The 19,955-nt window shown below is 40.4% G+C and overlaps 2 protein-coding genes across 3 annotated transcripts; both read left to right on the top strand.

Annotated features, from left to right (window-relative positions):
• Positions 1-173: 173 nt before the first annotated feature.
• LOC103373304 (galectin-3-binding protein A) lies at positions 174-3,313 on the top strand. Of its 2 annotated transcripts, none has more exons than XM_008303157.1 (6): positions 174-284; positions 612-716; positions 995-1,198; positions 1,348-1,482; positions 1,582-1,873; positions 2,022-3,313. In XM_008303157.1, exons 2-6 carry the CDS (start codon positions 632-634, stop codon positions 3,082-3,084), a joined length of 1,779 nt encoding a protein of 592 aa, XP_008301379.1. In that variant the 5' UTR covers positions 174-284; positions 612-631; the 3' UTR covers positions 3,085-3,313. The 2 variants fall into 2 exon arrangements, with proteins under 2 accessions (XP_008301379.1, XP_008301387.1); XM_008303165.1 differs by having other exon boundaries at positions 550-716.
• A 7,683-nt stretch (positions 3,314-10,996) lies between these two features.
• Positions 10,997-18,725, top strand: timp2b (TIMP metallopeptidase inhibitor 2b). Its single transcript, XM_008303146.1, has 5 exons — positions 10,997-11,335; positions 16,569-16,669; positions 16,765-16,873; positions 16,972-17,096; positions 17,209-18,725. Exons 1-5 carry the CDS (start codon positions 11,206-11,208, stop codon positions 17,404-17,406), a joined length of 663 nt encoding a protein of 220 aa, XP_008301368.1. The 5' UTR covers positions 10,997-11,205; the 3' UTR covers positions 17,407-18,725.
• Positions 18,726-19,955: the final 1,230 nt, after the last annotated feature.

Below are 19,955 nucleotides of genomic sequence, written 5' to 3'. Positions count from 1 at the left end.
ACTTTCTGAGTCGTGTCATTTAATTCACATGCGGGTGCCTCTGCCAGATTAGTACAAAGACATTGATAGATTGCAGTCAAACAAGTTTGGACTGGACACAAAGCGGTTGCGCAACATTTTAAGTTTGTTTTTCAGCGAAACGGAACTTAGGGAAAGGAGAAGGGAGTATAACTGTATAGAGTCAACGTCCCACTTTTTTGGGGTTATAAAAGGAGTTTGACTTGTACCACAAACCTCATAAAGGAGCACGTTTGAGGACAACACAGTTTCATCAGAGAAAGAAGGTAATGTTGCTTCATTATACCGTCAATATCTACAAAATGAAGACAGTTTGACCTTTAATTATTAATGTACAGATTCAGTTTTGATTCAAAACGTATTGCGTATTAATGCCTATACTAAAATCCATGCAAAGCTACTGTGATTTTATAATAGGAAGTATAAATACGTAGCAACAATATGTAGGTTCACATGAAAAAGACAAGAAACAAAACTACCACTTAATTCTTTGACTTATAATCCTTCAAAGCATATTTTTACGTTGCAAAGGGGAAGACAACAGAGCGCTTTTTCCACACATTGCTTCTTTTTGTTTCGTCAATCTGCATCAGTCCTGCACAGGCAGTTGGAAATGCTTGTCCATCGAACTCTCTCCACTGTGTGGGTTCTTCTGCTTCTGAATGTCTCCGGAAGGGCGATGAAGTTTAACTTGTTCAGTAAGTCATCCAAAGTACTACTTATTTGTGTGAAATTGTTCACAGTTGTGCCAGGCGATTAATGGAAATGCAACGCATTATTATAGCGATTATAGCATTGCTTGTTGCATAATCATACACAAAATATGACTCTGTGTATGCTGTGCCTTTATCGTGTACTTTTACAGATATATTCTGACCACGATAATTTAGTTCAGAACAAACTGCAGATCATGGTATGTGCTTGTAAAACATCTCTGTTGCCATGCCCCTGGTTAATACCACCTGTGTGCACACAGATCAAAACCTGAAGCCGCAGGAAGGTGACGTGAGGCTGTTTGGCTCCCAGAACATTTCCGAGGGTCGTGTGGAGGTCTACCATGATGGGATATGGGGAACAGTTTGTGACGACAACTGGGACATGGCCGAGGCCCAGGTGGTGTGTCGTCAGCTAAACTTCCCTGGAGCCAAATCTGTCGTCATTGGAAAGAACTATGGACAAGGTGCCCTTTACTTCCATTGATCCCCCACCAGAGGGCAGTGCAATGATTGTAATCAGTGAGGAGTTGTGATTTCAAGTTTAACATGCACACAATATGAATTCAGAAGTATGGGAACTGTTTAAGGTGTTCCTTTTTCTTTTACATCGTAGCACCTGGACCTATTTGGCTGGATGACATCAACTGTAAAGGCACTGAGAAGCAGCTGGCGACTTGTGCTTTTAGTAACTGGGGAGAAACTGACTGCTCTCACAAAGAGGATGTTGGAGTTATTTGTGAAACTGGAAGTAGGTATCGAAACAAGGCGAAAGGCCCTTGTAGAACACATGATGGCAGCTCATTGCTCGTCTTTTTGTTTTGTCATTCCAATGATATTGTGATTCCAGGTGCTGATAAGACCATCAGTGATTCCACACACTCACTGGACCACAGTATCAGTCTGTCTGATGACCTCGGCCAAATCTTTGACAGTGGGAACGACTGTGACTTCCGGATCTTTGTCCGGAGTCCTAGTGGAAACAAACAGGACGATGGGACCCCGCAGATGGTTGAGACAACAATCTGTGCTCACAAAGTGATCCTCTCACAATTCCCGCTCTTTAAAGCTTCAGTGGGGATCGCTAACATCACAATCAATATCAACCCGTCCTGCCTGCCACATTTCACCTCCTTCATCAGGTACACTCACACTTTTATGACTTGTTTTGCAATACATGATGCATATTGCTATGGTGCTATGTGAGCCTTTTGCTAGAAAGAAAAGCCAATCAAAAACAACTTTAACAAACAATATCTTGTCAGTTTTTAACAATCTGGTTTTTATTAGGTACATTTACACCCGTAAGATGGATGTGACCTTCTCCTCTGCACTGTGCCTCCACCAACTGGCTTCCAATTTTGGAATAGAGCAGCTAAAGGCAGACATAGGCCGGCTGTTTTCTAAAATCCTCCCAGATGACGACACCTTCCAAAATCAGGTTTCCATTTACAAATATGCAGTGGGGACTAAGGACTTAATCCTTGAGGAAAACTGTCTCAGGTACATGGCCTGGAACTATGAAAACTTGACCATGTCTCCAGCGTGGACCGGCATCTCAGTGGAGCTCCTTGGGGCTCTTCTAACCCGCTCAGATTTAGTGGTGCCAGACGAGTATTTTGTGCTGCAGAGCGTAGAGAGCTGGATCACAGAAATGGGCAAGTCCACCAGTTTGGAAACCCAGGTTGACCTGTTGAGTCGCATTCGTTTCCCTATGATCCCTGCTGAGAAACTGTATGAGTTGGATTCTAGCTCCCTTCTCTACAGCGCTCATAAGGATATGTATCTTGAGAACATGTTGAAAGCCTTTCAGTTTAATGTTCTGCTCTTTGGTAATCTGACTAACCCAAAGTACAACAAGCATAATGATGATTACCAGCCCAGGATCTACACTGCTGAGCCTTGGAGTGCTGTTATTGACCTTTCAACCAGAAAGACACAATATCAGTACGCTGGCCGATATGACAGACGTTATCAGCAAAATTATTTATATAGTCAAAGCATGACCAAGTTCTTTAGCACACCTGCCCACAACAGCCTGCTTTTTAAGGACAAGAAGATCAGCTGGAGGGCATATATCCTCCAGAGTCAGTACGAGTGTTCAAACCAGGGTCTCAGGTGCGAGTCGGTTCCTATGGCAAGGCTGGTCCCACAAAATCAAATCCAACAGGGGAGCAACATCCTCTTCCGTAACCAGCTCCTGATGATATGCAAAGGCAAGTACGTCTGTCAGGTTCAAGGCTTCAAAGGCTACATGGCTCCTATCACTGTGAATGATACCCAAGTCCTTTCCTACCCCTGTCCTGATGACAAATACACCTACCAGTTTGTAGTGAGACCAGAGTATGTCTGAGCCAGCAAAGTTTATTCTCACATACAGTACGATCAGCTTGTCTCAGTATTCAGTAAACTGCAATCAGTGCTTAATTTTCTGATCAATGTGATTTTTTATTTTTTTTGCTAATGATTCATTTGAAACATATCACCACAAATTTAGGAAACCTCAAGTAACTTGTGTTTACATGAAAATCAGTATCCTTACCTGCATATATTGTTTTAAATAAAGTGATTTCTTGTCTGCATGTACTGTTCTTTCAAGATCCAACTGGTCCCTCACAAGAAAACATAAATGATGACACACAGACCCAGAAGTATAGTGGGGCCCCAAGTTTAATGAATCACTAGATTGATTTGTAGCTTCACCTCATTAGACATAACATATATACCATGCAAGTGCAAAATGTAGGTTTACCACTGTTTTAACATTGTGCATTTCACGTTCATGGTTCCTCAGATTTTTGTGCTGCAAATCAGCCACAGTTTTCTTCAAGTGGGGTTTCAGATTAAAAGCAAGGGAAGAATGATAAGTCTAATAAGAAAGTCATATTTTCCATTTGGATAAAGCAAATACATAAGTTTGAAAAATTAAAAAATTTCAAGTTCCTTTTTCTTAAAACAAAGTTTCGGCAATGGAAAGTGTTCATTTGAGAGACATCAAATCCTTTTAACTGCAGGAAAATGCTACTTTTGCATGAATGCATCAGTATATACAGATATATAATAGACACTGCTCAGCAACAACCTCAAAACCGCTGACTTGTGAAATGAATGGCATTGATTTTGTCATTATGCAATGTTCTGCTGAGAAACCTTGGGCCCAGGCCTTCATGTGGATGTCACTTTGACAAGTATCACCCACGTAAGCATCACTGCAGACTAAGCACACTTCCTCAATGCCAGTGGCCTCCAACAGCAGAACAGTACATCCTGCCACACCACAAAACCTACTCAATAACAGCAGGAGGAACATGATAAAGAGTCCAAAGCACTGACCAGGCCTCCAAACATCTCAGATTACAATCTAATCAAGCATCTACAAGCCAGATCCATGAAGATCGCACCCAAAAGATCCACAAGCAGCGTCCTGGTGCCAGACACTACAGGAAACCCATGGAGGGCCATACAATATGATCCATCCATCCATCCATCCATTATCTATATACCGCTTAATCCTCATTAGGGTCGCGGGGGGGCTGGAGCCTATCCCAGCCGACTTAGGGTGAATGCAGGGGACACCCTGGACAGGTCGACAGTCCATCGCAGGGCCACACTTAGAGACAGACAACCAAGCACACTCACATTCACACCTACGGACAATTTAGAATCACCAATTAACCTCAACATGTTTTTGGACTGTGTGGGAGGAAGCCGGAGAACCCGGAGAGAACCCACGCTGCACGGGGAGAACATGCAAACTCCACGCAGAAAGATCCCGGTACCCCCACCGGGACGCGAACCGGCAACCTTCTTGCTGCGAGGCAACAGTGCTACCAACTGCCATACAATATTAGGCAGATGGATTTAATGTTGTGGCCGATCAGTGTATACAACTAGAACAATCACAGAGACATTTATCTGCTTTTAATACTTCAAGCACATTTTTTTTGGATCATTCTTTACATGCTTTTGCTAAAGTAGCATGCTGTAGTCTTATATAATGATAGGCAACTGTAGCATGAGACTTGTATTGGCCTTCTTATCAAAATCCCCACTAGAGGCTAGATTAAAAATCTTCTAATATATAGAAATAATCATTTAGGTAAAGCTAAGATAATACAAGCTTAGTAAACAGTTTTATGTGAAATCGTTACATTTGTCACAGCACTTTTCTGCAACAGAACAAAAACAACAAACTTCAAGTATGTTAGCCTGATTCAGCATCATCACATAAGGTTTTATTTTTAAAAGATTTTGATCAAGAATAAAGCAGTTTCCTCTCCATGAATCATGGAATCTTCCCAGCAGTTGTTTTTTTCAGCACACACCAGACTGTCTTCAAGTCTTTCTGCATGTCTGCTTCACACAGCCAACAGTCACACTTTGACAACATGTGGGCGTACATGTCCGGGCAGGTGAGTTAAACAGTAACAGCAACAGTTAAACAGTGACTCAGAGGCTGCGAAGAAGTGAAGGTCTATGGCTGCACCAAACCAGCTGATCACTTTGAAAGATTATGTGATCAGTGTGGCTTTTTAAGGATGACTCCTCCATACTTAAATGGGAAATGATCTGCACTTATATAACACTTTTTCTACCTTGGTGGTACTCAAAGTGCTTTACAATGTTTTCTCATTCACCCATTCACACTTCGGGTTTAGTGTCTTGCCCAAGAACACTTCGACTGTGGAGGGGCTGGGGATCAAACCTTGTGATCCTTGTGAGGACAAGCACTCTCACGTGAGCCACAGCCGCCCTTACTTACTCTTCAGCACAGCAGTGATTTAGTCAGGTATAGGGGAGAGAGTGCTTTACACTTGATGTGACTCATTCCTGAGTAATCATGCTGGATTCTGTGCTAACTGTAAAGTAACGCATTCACTATGAGGGAAAGTTCTTGTATTTCATCACAGCGTAGACTTGTTTTTGCTTTGAGTAATATCTGGCAGCATGTTCATTCTTATGTCATTTTGCAAAAGAACTTTTTAACCCCAGAAGTTATGACATACTTTGTTGGTTTGCCCCAGAATTTTGAAATTCCACTGACTGGCGTTTATGAACAATGACTCAGTAGTTAATCTTCATCATTTGAAATCCAGTATCCTCCAAAATTTTCCAGTTTCCCCTTATTTCAGAAGCTACGGAGTGCGTTGTTATAGCACAAATGTACAGCAACATAACATACCAACATAACAATGCAATCAGAAGGTATGACAATTAAGAGTGCAAATATGAGGGCCTTTATATTGAGAGAAGCAAATAAATGTAAAATAATTACATACATATATATATTCCAATGCTTTTTTTTTGTAAAATAGCTTTTTTCAGCTTTAAATACAGTTAAAAATAACAAAAAAAGTAAAAAAATAAATAAATAAATAGAATAAAGATTTTTGCCCAGTTTCTGTTGTTGTTAACTTGTGAAATAACCAGTTATTATCTGTAATTTAACAAAACAGGGATAAGCTGTAAAAAAAATATATATAGCAAACTGTTTAAAAAGAAACTACAGTTAAAACTGTAAAACTACAGTAAAATACTAGCAGCTGTGGTCTCCAGTATTTTTCTGTTTAGTTTTTTTTCAGTTTTCCAATAGTAATTAACTTACACAGCTAATTATTGTGTAGTTGATTACATTACTATATCGTAGAATATCTGGTTTATACTTTGTTTGATACTGTGACAACACTTTCTGATTGCATACTGCTTTTATAAGGAGTTGCCACCATAATCAACAGCTGTAACGTTATCTGTGAATTACACCGTTTTCTTCTTTGGCGTTGTATTAACACTACTCGGAATTGCAGACATAAATAATACCAGTTCTAAAAATGCTCCCTGAAGGTTCCTGTTTGCTGGGATGTCTTTAAAATTTCTAAACCAGAACTAAGATCTAATCTTTAAAATGCATATACCTCTAAAAAAAAAAAAAAAGAAGAGGATGAGGAAAAGTATATATTTTTATACAATACACATTTTAGAAACCAAGGACAAATAACTGATGTAAAAAAAAACAAGAACAATAAAAAAGGTTTTTTTTAAAAATGGTCGATCTTAGGGAATCAGCGTAAAGTTATCAATTTTATTCTTAGCAGTCTAATTTTGCAGTTTTTTTAATCAAAAAATGTAGAAAGTAGAATTTGGCTCTATTTTTACAGTAATCTATTACCGTGTAAATGCACCAAAGTCTCTGTGGATATGAAAGGGTTAAACAATTTCACAACAGCAAACTGTCATTTAAATTGCTCATCATTTCAAGTGCTGCCCCCCGAATTCCAAGTCATGGATGGCTGGTATCACTGCCTGTAGAGGAAATGACTGTACAATCATTTTGGTGTCATTCAGCAATTACCGGTGAGTTAAGTCAAAGTGAAAGTTCCATTGAACATTCAAAACAACTGTTATGCCGAAATACACTCAAGACAATGGGAACATTTTGTGGACATTGTCAGCAGACTCACGGTGACTAACTGGTACATTTGGACACCACCCTGTGGACAGTTGAGACCATTTGACCCCAAAGTCTGCAGTGTGGTTTCTGTAATCGCTCTCTCTCTTTTTTTTTTTTCAAGGAGAGGGTGGGTGTAAGAGGTTGTCTTTCGAACAGATGTTTTCCTCCTCCTTGCCATCCCTAAGGCAATTTGCTAATGGTGATTCACTGTCTTACATTGTCACCAGTGCAATGTGAAAAGCACCACTGATGAATGGAAAATTATGGGAATTACCCCTGGGTTGTGGCTGGGAGGGCAACAGGGGGATGGATAGTCAGAAAACGTACGCGGTGGTCAGGTCATGTGCGATGTGTGCAGGCAACAAGGGCAGAGGGGGTGGGAGTCAGAGGATGTGGGTCACTGCCACAGCACCCACCAGTTCCCACAATGAGACCCTCTTTTTATGTCTTACTGGGCACTTCCTTTTGAGAGTATTCCTGGCCTTGCAAGTCTGTAATTTAAGGGATGGAGGTTCAGGCCATTTTTAAGCCCCTTTTGGCATTTGCAGTCGGTAATGTACACAGGGGGGCTGCTTACATTGCACTTCTTCGACAAATCCGCCCTCTTTCAACAAATTAAAACCAAATGTTGATACAATAATCCAGATCTTAACTGGTGAGTAAAACCTCGTTCTAAAGGGAGAGTTGCAGTGTGGGAAATAGTTCAGAATGGTCATGCTGTGAGGTAATTTGAAATATACCCAGGAGCTGGGGACACGGCTGCGATCTGAGCAGAACCCACCACATCAGTCAGCATCTCGGGTGCAAAGGAAGCCGACTGTTTGGACAGGGGGCGGCAGGCTTTGCTCAGAAGAAGGCATCTGCTGTTCCTCCGATGCCTCTGCTAAACTGTGGAATGAGACGGAAGTATATTTCCACCCGTTTCGTCTTGGATGTGTCACTTCCCTTCATGTGTCTTGATGTCTGCCCCACACCCAACTTCTGTGTTGCTGTCCCTGTTGCGTCTTTTGTGTCGGTAACTCCCACTGTGCGTACGACTCACACTGACTTACAAAATTTATGAGAATTTCGGAATTTTCCTTATCTGACTGGTGGCACTCTTACTTAAACGAATGTCCAAATTTCCTCCGAGCAAAAAGACGTAAGAGATGCTGACAATACAGAGATGACACTGAACTGGTTCTGCCATTTTCCTTTTTCCTCTTCCTCTCTCTCTCTCTCTGCCTGTTTTTACACAGACATCAAGAGGGGAGACCTGTGGAAAAGAAACCAGGCAAAAATGCTCCGCTATGGAAATATTTGCCAGAGTGGCCAGAAGACTGTCATTCAGTAGCCAAATATGATGTCAGGGAGCGAGGCAACCACAGCAGATACAGTCTTCTCTCTTTTTCTCCTCGGTCCTCTTCATTATTTATCGTCAGCTCTAATCGTCAAACACACCGTTGCCCTCACTGTGATCTCTCTCCTCGAAGCCTGAATCAACACGGGAGGCCACAAACCGAAAACTCTTGAGATCTACAGTTTCCTAAAGGTGGTGCTGCAGCGGTGAACTTTCCAATAAAGGAGCCATCTATTTTTGTGCATGAGTAAGGGATGAGAAACAACTCAAGAATTTGACTATAGCATAATGTTTCTTTCACAGTGGGGTGGAGGGGGCTCGGGTCGCTTACGCAGGGGGAATCGCCGCCACATTGAATCTATTAAGTTTAAGGGCATGATGTCACCTCTCTCCACTCCTCCATCATTCTTCCTCAGTGTTTTCATCGGCGGCAAACAAGTCACTGAAAGTCAGTCTACATGCATAAACACTCTCACTGAATTAAATCCACAAATAACTGTGCAAGCATGGGCTAAGGATTATCTAGCAAGACCCATGTCAGTAATCAAGCAACCATATACTACTTTTTTGATAACCAATGAAAATGTGACAGGAGTTGCTTGTATTGATAACTCTGCATAGAAGATGAATTCACAGTTCCACATATTAACTGATATATAAAACAAGTTTAGACTCATTTTTTTTCAAGTTACCCAGCATGCAATTTTACTGACTAACAGTCTCACTGCATAATTTCTGGGCAGTTGTTGAGTGGCCAGATATTTCCCAAAAGTTTTAACAGTTTAATTGAACAGAAGTTTCACTTCCTTTACATTGTAACGGACGGTGATTTGTCTCGTATGGAAAGAAGAAATATGGAAATGAAACCCCTTTTTTTCAGGAAAGGAAAGCTGAGTGAGAGTTACAGAAGCTAGTGAGACAGCGGCTTTCCTGCATGTGTCATCTCAACATCCTCTTCCAGTGTCATTTTTTTTTTCAACAGTCTATGAAGTTTTTTAACCTCTACAGCATTCTCTCCTCTCTGTACTGCTGCTAATGCCTGAGCTCGCTACAGCACCATGGCTCTTTAACTCTTCTGTCAAAAAGCGTTTGGCAAAAAGACTACAAAATGCATAAATATGATATACAATACAATATGTACGACTTTCCTTATCTGACACATTAACTGAGCCACACAGCATATGTGTGTTGAGAGAAGCTTTGTTTGTAAAGCAGCATTTTTAGTTATTAGCACATTTGTAAAGTTCTCTTTCCTCTGCAACAGAACCCATTTGTTCTGGTCTCACTTTGGCTCTCTACAAGTTACCTGCCTGCTGACAATACTGTATCTTTATATTTAAAACATAAAGAGAAATATCACTACTCTTGTTGAACTCTTGTCCTTCAAACTTAGTGAGGACTGTCATGCTTAACAGACAAAGAACTTTTTGGATTTTGGTGACCTCTGGCCTCAGTTTGTGCTCATCATGTGTGTTCATTCAAGTCACAGATGTAACCCTGAAATCTGAAAATGTTTAAAAAAAAGGTTTTGATGACTATAAATATAAACCTCTGACTGTTTCACCAATGGCTGATTAATTATATGTTGTAGAAACCACACCGTAAATCATTTTAAGTTCCTCTGAATTAGAAACACAAGTTCCACTGTCACCTTAAACAATTAGTTAACTGTACTTAGTGAATATACAATACCAATACAATACAATACAATAACATAACTTGCAAAAACTAGTTCAATACACTCAAGATATTATCAACTAGTTACATGAAAAATGGTTGCAGACAGACTTGCTTTCCTTTGAAGTTTTCTGAGGGACATTGCCTCCGGGGAAGTCTGCTTATAGGTTCGTCTTGTTTCTTATAAACTTAATGTCATGAGGTGAGGGAACTCTCAGCCTCTCATTAATTCAGTTCATCAGTCAAAAAGCTGCAAGTGATACGAACTCCTGTTTCTAAGAAAACAGACATGTTCCATTCAATTAGCTAGAAATTAACAAAACGTTTAGTAAACCAGGAAAGATGACTACATTTCTTCATGACGTGACAAAAATTACAACTGAATATACACTTATGTTTGGGTTTCACAAAAAAAAAACAATACAGATGAAGGGTGAAGGTAGGATTTGTTGTTACACTTGAGTTCTACCAATGTCAGACATAGGGCTGCTAACTTGAGGGGATTTGAGATTTACACGTTCGAGTAAATGAGCTTTCTTGAGAAAATGGTCCAGAAAACACATAAAAAGGCCGATTTACCAGATGCTGCTGAATGTCACCCCCGTGTTACAGTAAAAAAAAAACAAAAAAAAAAACAACTGCCCACCACCTTGTGCATCACGGCCGTGACACAGGGTGACGGAGTTTGCTGGTGCATGTGAGAGGCTGTGCGTCCTGGAGCTCCAACTGGCTGAGAGCGCAGCGGAGGAGGAGTCTGCTGCCATCCTGCGCTAATAAAACACGGCTGCTCCTCACCGTAGTGGAAAACAGATTTGTGGAGAAGGAGTCAGAGCGCAGTCTTCTAGAGGAATGAGCTCCCTCTCATGCCTTGTGCATCACAGACTTTAACAAGTGGACCGTTTTTTTTACTCGCTCAAAGCTGAGGATATTTCTTCGAGGTTAATCAGCCTGCTCAGCTGCACCACTTGATATCTATATTTCCCCTTCCACCTGTTTAAATTAGGAAAAAGATGACCTGGACGATGAACAGCTGTTTTGTTACTCTGGCCATCCTGTTTCTTTGGCGAGTGGAAGAAATGGCAGAAGCCTGCAGCTGCTCCCCTGCGCATCCTCAGCAGGCGTTTTGCAGCTCAGATGTCGGTAAGTTTGATTCGCAGACTCACAAACAGTAGATCTGAAGTAGCATTTTGTCATGAGGATTTGAATACATAATGTCCAGTGGCGAGGAAAACTGTAAACAGCAGAGAGAGGGAAAACTGCCTCACTCTTATGTTTACAATTACTCGGGGAGGAGGATGGAATTTTCTGTCTCCTTCTTTCCACTGCCCTCTTTTTCTCTCTAATCATCTGTTGATATTCTTCAGTCTTCACAGACACAGCAATGTACTGCATGTACTTCACTCCATTTGATCTCGTTTTGCAGCCTTGTAGGGGATTTGGTGATTTGCATTGTACTAGTAGCACCAAATGTGATCACTTTTTTACAACTTTTCCCATCCTGTGTGACTTTTGCCACATCACTGGCTGCGGTGAAGGAGACTGTTAAAGGTTTTCCTCATTGCACCGTTTCATTCTCATTTTGTAGATTTTGCCTCACTAGAAAACCTAATAATTGCTGCAGTCGAATGTTTTGCAAAAGAATCCAGCATCATCAACTCAGTGATCCAGAAGTTACTGAATGGTGAGTTCGGTTTCTCTGACTCAAAGGCCATGGGGATAGTTTCCCTCTATTTTGCCTCTCACAAAACACTGCTTGTTGCTGCCTTCAACATAGGCCTTAAGCTAACAAGAGTCTTAACAGTGACCAGCTTGTGTAGCTATTTAAATTGGAGGGGTTTTTTTTTTCTTACTTATGAGCTGGCTGAGTGTGTGGCATTTATACAGAAGGTGACTTATTCAAAGAATTCTCTTTACCGTGGGATTCCATGGCTCTGGAGGATGAAGAAACCTCATTATCCGCCTAGTGAATTTACTGCAAAGGAAAGTCTGATTTAGATTTTTTTTTCCCACCTTTTTTTTTTTTTTTTTGCAGTTTCTTGAACCTTTTCATTGAGATAACACAGCACAGGTAGCTCATGTAAGAAACATGAAGACAGTGACAGGTTTGACTAATATGACCTTAGAACTTATGACAAATTAGCCTTGTACTGATTGTTAAAAATACTACAGGATCTAAGGGCATAGTGACCCACTACTACTACTTCTAAACTGACAAATGAACAAAACTGACTAAACAGAACTAGTTGCTATGTGAGGTTTTCAGTAAATATGCCTCCGATTACAGGTAACTATTTGAAATACCTGTTGATAATAAACTGAATAAATCTCATCTCTGGAAAAAGTTACAAGGGCCCAAAAGTGAAGCTGAAGGAGCATCACACAATAAAGAAGGCATAGGTGATTACATCTGTGCAGTTTTCTTCACTGTGCAGTTTAAACTAAATGAAAGGAACTGATTGGGAAGTTAAAACCTTTTGTTCTACTTTGGGCCTTGCTTCATAGCACATGGCTTTTTAAAATCAGTGCTGGATGCACTTTCAGTTATTTGTTGAGGCAGACGGTGCAGGGCTCTGACTAAACTAAGGTTCAGATTTGAACTTGAGTTATTTCATCACCATTTCAGAGGCCACATGACCCTGACCTCTCTTTTTCTGCATCAGCACCACGGATAGACCCTTGTGTAACCACAAACCACAAAGGACTAAAGGAGGTCAGACCCTCCAGCTAAAAAAGATTTTTAGGTTTTGTTTCTTCAGCAGCTTCCATAACCATACCAAAGTGACAGAAAGACTTGACATCTAGTAGTTTGACAAGAATGCCACCCACAGCAAGAGTTCACAAAGGCTACTGTGTCACAGAGAGGTCAGTCAGCATTTACGAAACACATTTCGAAAGCTGAACGTCAGAGAGAAATCTTGTGAGTTTGTATAATCACTGACAATCCCTGTAAAGTCACTGGTTGCTACACTGAAAATAAATTTGCAGCACTCTGTGGAGTGATGAAATGTCAAATTGACTAAGCACGTTCTAAATGAAGGTCATTACCTACTTTGGGTAGCTTCCCTAATGAGGCTTGTTTTTACAATGAGGGGGAATCATTATTTTTCCTCTGCTGTTCTAGCTGTAGGTGATGGGTATTTATGTTGAATAGATTTTGATTCTCATAGATACAGTATTCGTGTGTAGAATAAAGTTTGGTGAGACTTTCTTTAGGGACTGAGAGTCAGACAGTTTACTGAAGTGAAACTCAAGTTTCACAGCTCTAGTTTCGGTCAGAGTTTCTGGAGTACGAAGAAAATTACTTAAGATTTGTTACTCAAGTAGTTTGCAAACTTATTTCCTCTCAAGAGAGTTGAGTACACACAGTATAAGAGCTATTATTCTGAGATCCTTTTCCCATTGTGCCACTTGTTGTGATCCATTGTACTTCATACAGTATAACGTCCTTTGTGTGAGGTAAAAGTTGTGGGTTGGAAAAATACCAATATAAAGTATAAATGTTGAGCAGAGGGGAGCCACCGATCCAACAGTCTGATCAAAGCACACTGTAGTTTTAACTGGGACTGTCACCTTTTTCACCTGAGCTATTTCCTCCACCAGAGCCGACCTCATTTCTGTCCCCCTTACTGTGAAATAGCCAAAATACCAGGTCAGGTTCAGTTGTAAACATCTAGTTTTCTTTACCTTGTCAAAACAGGCAGAGCAGGATTCAGAAAAAGTCTTCCCTCATAAATTGAAATCCATCCCCTGGGTCTTTTGCTGAGACAGAGGAATGTTGCGCAGTCATATGCTGTGCTCATTATGTATTTGCTTTTTATTTCTTTTTTTCTTTTCTTTTCTTTTTTTTTTTTACTGATTATGGGGTGTATCTGTGCTGCTTCTTGTGAAGAAGGAAAGTGAATCATTGGAGACCTTGAAAGGAAAGCTGGCTTTAACGTGACTTCCGGGATAAACACAGCCCTGCAAGCTGTGTAAACAGAGCTAATATTAAATCCAGATTTTCCTACTTTGAGCGTGACTGCATATGTGCAAAACTCTCAGAATGGCAGCTTTAAACTCCTGCTTCACCTGCAGTAATGCATCAGATCGGTCCGTCCAGCAGGTTCAGAGCACCGAGTGAAACAAATTTTACTTACAGCTGCACTGACTTCACTTTACTGCTGACAAACATTTGTTTACATCGTCTTCACATCGTCTGTCACGTGGCATTCACAAATATAGGACAAAACATTCAAATGTCAAGTAAACAGCAACAACATTTTGATGCCTGAAAGACCAAGTATTGCCACTTTTAGGCTCTGATGGAATAATGGCAGAGGTTAATACTCCACAAAGAAACCAGCTGTGGATTAGTCTATGCATCTTTGGTCAGGATAAGCAGAGTAGTCAGTTTGCATTTGTCGTATAGTTTTTTTATTCAAAGTCTGACCACGTTGTGGCCTCTCAGGGAGGAAAATGAATGTGCAGGCCCAGCAATTACATGACATGCATTTGCTTTTTTCTTTGTTTTTTGAAGCACTCCCACGACCACAATACTAAATGCAAGATATTGTGTTTATTGTTTGAGTAACTAGAAAATGAGATGGTTCCTTCAGTTCCCAGTTTTGTGATTCTGAAAGGGCTTTGTCAGCCTGTTTCGGTAAACGTCAGGTCCTTGAAGAATTAGGTATATGCTGTATATCAGCACAGAAAATGAAGTTATAGTAGAAGTTAAAATACAGTGACTGGATGTGGCTGAATAAGAACTTTTTAGATTCCAACTGTTATAACTTAAATAGCATAATGAAAGGGATATACTACTGTATAACCATCTTCTTTTCTCTTTCAGCTGTCTATTTTTAGCATGTTGAATACAACTTAAAGAGCTAACCCTAACTCTTCGAAGTGCTCAAATTATATATCCTCATTCACGTAAGCCCCATGTCTGAGTGTTTTTTTGACATACTGTGCTTATTTTCACCTGCCTTGCTTAACGCTCGTACAAGTAGAAGTGATCTCTGTGTGATTCTGCACACTCGAGCAAAGGGGATTACCACTAATCCACTCTGCAGCCGGAGAAGTTGGGGAGTTTCTCAGCACTGTTACCTCGATGTGCATGAGTGTGAGTGAAGCCGTTTGTGATTTGTAAAACGAAGAACTGGTGTGAATTATCCCTCGGTGCAGCGTCTAAATCATTTTTCAGTGCGTACAGCTTTTTGGCTCTCTGTGTCGTTTGTGACAGTTTTGCAGTATTGCTTTGAGGGCCTGTCCTCTCCCTGCCTCTGCTATGTGACTTTCCCCTGCCTGCTGAACGCAACCATCCTCATCACTCCATCACTCCCTCCATCTGTGCACACACACTCCTTTTTTCTCTGTTTTCCTTCTGCTATGGGGTTGATGCTTTAGACCCTTAAAAGGAGATGTTCTCTAAGCCTCTATTGTCATCGAATTAGGACACATATGGCTCACAGCTTCGTATAAAAAGCAAATGAAAATGCTTGATCTTATTTGGTAAAGGAGCAGCCTGGTGAGGGTCTGAGACAATCAGTAGCTGCCACCCTAGCAGGGACTGAAATGGAACTTGAGAGAAAACATCTGGTTGGCATTAACTCTGTCGCTAGTCTCTGCCACACGAAAGCTTCATTTTAACTGTGATTTTGGACAGCTTCTACATGGTCATAGTTTTGTGGCGTTACAGTCATCATTGCAAGTTGCATTATACCAGTAGTCTGTTGGTTTTTAGTTATGGTGGGCATGTGATCAATATTGTACTGTACTTCAGTGTTTGCATTTACTTTGCTCACTACTGAGTATTTGCTCAAAGGCTCATCTGTATGGCTCCGCTAATATTTTTCCACTTGAACTATTTTACTTTTCCCCATCCAAACCTCTGTGAATTTGGAAGCTGCAACTTCAGAGAGCAAGAGAGTGAGAGAGAGAGAGAAAGGGGGAGGCTGCATGCGAGAGAAAAGAGGTTGATTTGCATGTCAGCACCTCTATGCAGACAGAGAGGCAGGCCGGCAGAGAGGCCTTGGGGCAAGGGGAGCATTCTAGTTCAGCTTTTCAAAGATTGCTGACTGGCTTCCTCCTGTGTCGGCACAGGAACCTGGGAACAGGCAGCACACATTCCTCCCTCTGATTGCAGCTGATGAAACACTCATGTGCCTCGGTCTTCCCAGCACCTGGCACATGCAAACTCTTCAGATCCAAGCCACAGCAATGTGTTGCGGCCAACTTCAGCATGCCAAACCTGGGCAGGGCTCAGATCAGATACAGGCAGATCCAGATCCAGTTCAGTTTTAACATAACAGTGGTGTTTCACTTTGAAACCTTGTCTTGGGATACAATGAATGTTAATGTGGGTTGTTTTTTTGTTTTTTTTTTCTTTCTCCAGTTATCAGGGCAAAAGTAGTTGGGGAGGAGGAAGTTGACGCTGGCAATGACATCTATGGAAATCCCATCAAGCGGATCAAGTATGACATCAAACAGATCAAGGTATACAGGATAAAGCTATTTTAGTTATCATCCTCATGCTTGCATATAAACTTTAATGCAATATGAATCTAAAAGTTCATTCTTTGCATCGTCAGATGTTCAAAGGTCCCACTCAGGACATTGATGCCATCTACACTGCTCCCTCTTCTGCTATCTGTGGAGTGACTCTGGAGACCAATGGCAAGAAAGAGTATCTGATCACAGGTATTTCAGCACTCACCACATAATATAGCAAATATTATTTCCTGATGTGTCTTCATTTCCAGTTTCACGTCACCTCATTGCTTCTCTTTCTACTGTAGGTAAACTGGAGGCTGATGGGACGATGCATGTCACACTGTGTGACTTCATTGAGCCCTGGGAGGCCCTGAGTGCCACCCAGAAGAAGAGTCTGACTCAGCGCTATGAAACAGGCTGCGATTGCAAGGTAGGAAAGTAGTTTAATTTACTAGTAACTATCACCTACCAGTGATAGGAAACTAATCTCCAGAAATGCACGTTTTATGTTTCCTGATCTTGGTGTCTTCGCTGTCACACAGATCACACGCTGCACCTCCATCCCCTGCACAATCAGCAGCCCAACAGAGTGTCTGTGGACAGACTGGGTGATTGAGAAGATATACAACGGAGAGCAAGCCAAACACTTTGCTTGCATCAAGAGGAGTGATGACTCATGTGCCTGGTACAGAGGCAGTGCACCGCCCAAAAAGGATTTCCTGGACATCGAAGACCCTTAACTCCACCAGTGTCCAGAAGTCTGAAGATGTCAGCAGTTGAAATATGCAAACATATAAATACAAAAAAAAAAACAAAAAAACAAATAAAATCAATCAAATTCTTATTTTGATTTTGTTCTTGTTAAAAAAGCTGTAGGGTGGGTGCTCCATGATGAGGTTGAAAAAAAAAAAAAGATTTTTAATTGTAGGCCTCATGTTTTCAATGAACAGTCGTATGAACTCAGCACTTTGTACCACCTCTACCCCTATATCTAAAGCACTTCCTCATAAACCACTTCTCCTCCAGATGAAATAAAGGGATAATCATCACAACTCAGTATTGCCGTTCATTGTATTTTTGTTCCTGTGCTATTAATTTGCAGTTTTTGTTTTCTCTGCTAACCAAAGCAATTTTTTTAAAAAGTGAACTATAATTCTTTAATTCAACATGCACATACTTCAAAGTTCAAAGTACTATCAAAGTTCTGTAAATCTCTGGCACCCTAAATTGTGACAGCAGAGCTATCATAAGGAAGGCGTGCCACCTCTTGCCTCCTCCGCCTCAGATTCTGTCCTGTGCTGAGTATGCAAAACCCCTCCATTTGTCACAAAACTAATCACCGTATAAGAGCGTTATGTTGTCGATTACACGTTGTCACCTCGTAGTCAAAATCAGTGCTTCTGCTTTGTAGGTGTTTTCTTGAAATAATCCTGAATAGACAAAATGCACTTTGAACACAATTGTCACTATAGTCATATTGTCTCTCATGAAAATTATGAGAAAAGAGGATTGAATCCTCCATTTTGTATGTTTTTTTTGTTTTTTTATAGTACAGCTGTTCTCTTTGTAATGCATTAGTTTGTGTAAGAACATATTTTATTTAAGGAGGTTATATGATTCATCTTTGAAAAAGAAGCCCACTTTTTTTTTCTTTTGCATTTTTATGATACCATTCATATTATATAAAGAGAAGTCTAAATATTTTAACAGTATTAGCTAATACATATTGTGTGCAGTAAGGATCAAGTTGTAGGTCTGTCATCTGTCTGACTGGTTCACGCTTTAGGACGGTGAATTAAAGAACATATTGTAACCAATCATCATGTTTTTTTTTTTCTTGCAGAGACTTAAATGATCATAAGTGTCAAGCAAATGTCATGTGACTTTATTAATTAATATGAGAATGTAAAAAGATTCTTCATTTGAAACTGTAATCAAGTAGGATGTCTTGTGCTGGTTTCACATGGGACTTTTGAGATAAGAGGATGTTTGCATGCATATCCATCTGAAACATTACTGTACATTTGACTATTATATTAAATGCCAAACTCTGTTTCAATGTGCTTTATTCTTTTTATTTTCAAATCAGTGCATGCAACAAGCTTACACTGATCATCGGCACTTCATGTAAATCATCATGTAACATTTTTAGCTTACCAAATCAGTTTTTAAGAGACTTAAGAGAAGCAAGCACAATAGAGTCATCTTACAGAAGTCCATGATTGGTAATATTCCCATCATAGTTCATCACAGTATCCCTAGATTTATTGCTTTAGCTGAACTGAACAGAACAGAAATTATCTTTACTATGAAATGTCCTTTGAATTGTGTTTGTCCAGCTTTCAGGTCTGCTAATGCAGAGTCTAAAACAGTCCGACATTGTCCAGGGGAGGTTACTTGATATGTTGAATTCATGGTGAAGAAAAATCAAGTAATCAAGCAAACTTCTTAAACGTACTACTATTTCAATTTAGTTTTAAATCAGTGGATACAGATATTTGAGTTTAATTTACACACAATATTAAGTTGATGCAACTACCAACATAATTATGTCAACACAACTGATCTACATAAACCTTGCAATTTGGTAGTTCTACATACTATATTATATATATCATGATTTTAATTTTTTCTTTCTTTGCAGCATGCATGAGTTACGTTGCCCTAAATTACTTTTAAGAATTTACCAAGCACTTTTGAGTCTTTAATGGAAATCTGCTGCCGCCCAGTGGACACAGCAACAACATGTGACGTTCACAGACCCGAGTCCATGTCCATGTGCACAGATGAGCACTTTATCAATCATGGCCCTCTCTGGATTTCACAACATAAAATCATTCGAGGTAAATTGGTATTAAAATATGTAATATTATATGCAATCAGTACAAAAAATAAACCAATTAAACTGCATCTTTATGGCACTGCTAGTACTCAAGCAGAATGAAATCTAATTAAAAACCTGCCTGCATGGGAAGGATTATCTGATCTTAATGAAATCTGCTATCATGAAAGGTTTGGAATAATAACACATAGAGAAGTGATTTCATGAACGTTCATGTAAACGGCCCTTTCAGCGCGCTGATGCAGGCTGTTTCCTTCAGTGCTTACAGTAGAAATTGTTAACATGCATCGTGCCAATTGCATCAATGGTAAACAGCGATGGCTAGAAGTCACGTGTGACTCTCTCCCGACAGCGCAGAGCCACTTTGTGCGCTGATTGGCTGAACCTTCCAGTAACGGAGTGACCTGTTCTGTGATTGGTCCTCAACGCCTGTCAGTCATTGGTGTC

The sequence above is a fragment of the Stegastes partitus genome, unplaced genomic scaffold (genome assembly GCF_000690725.1).
Source record: "Stegastes partitus isolate 25-593 unplaced genomic scaffold, Stegastes_partitus-1.0.2 Scaffold38, whole genome shotgun sequence".
In the NCBI taxonomy this organism is placed as follows: Eukaryota; Metazoa; Chordata; class Actinopteri; family Pomacentridae; genus Stegastes; species Stegastes partitus.
The sequence above is the reverse complement of the archived record's forward strand: the minus strand, read 5'-3'. Positions and strand labels throughout refer to the sequence as shown.

Excerpts from the sequence above, each read along its gene's own strand:
- LOC103373304 (XM_008303157.1), top strand. The coding sequence starts at position 632 with ATGCTTGTCCATCGAACTCTCTCCACTGTGTGGGTTCTTCTGCTTCTG. Across the intron at positions 717-994 it reads GATGAAGTTTAACTTGTTCA|ATCAAAACCTGAAGCCGCAG; the intron begins GTAAGTCATCCA and ends GTGTGCACACAG. Across the intron at positions 1,199-1,347 it reads TGGAAAGAACTATGGACAAG|CACCTGGACCTATTTGGCTG; the intron begins GTGCCCTTTACT and ends TTTACATCGTAG.
- timp2b (XM_008303146.1), top strand. The coding sequence starts at position 11,206 with ATGACCTGGACGATGAACAGCTGTTTTGTTACTCTGGCCATCCTGTTT. Across the intron at positions 11,336-16,568 it reads GTTTTGCAGCTCAGATGTCG|TTATCAGGGCAAAAGTAGTT; the intron begins GTAAGTTTGATT and ends TTCTTTCTCCAG. Across the intron at positions 16,670-16,764 it reads ATGACATCAAACAGATCAAG|ATGTTCAAAGGTCCCACTCA; the intron begins GTATACAGGATA and ends TTGCATCGTCAG.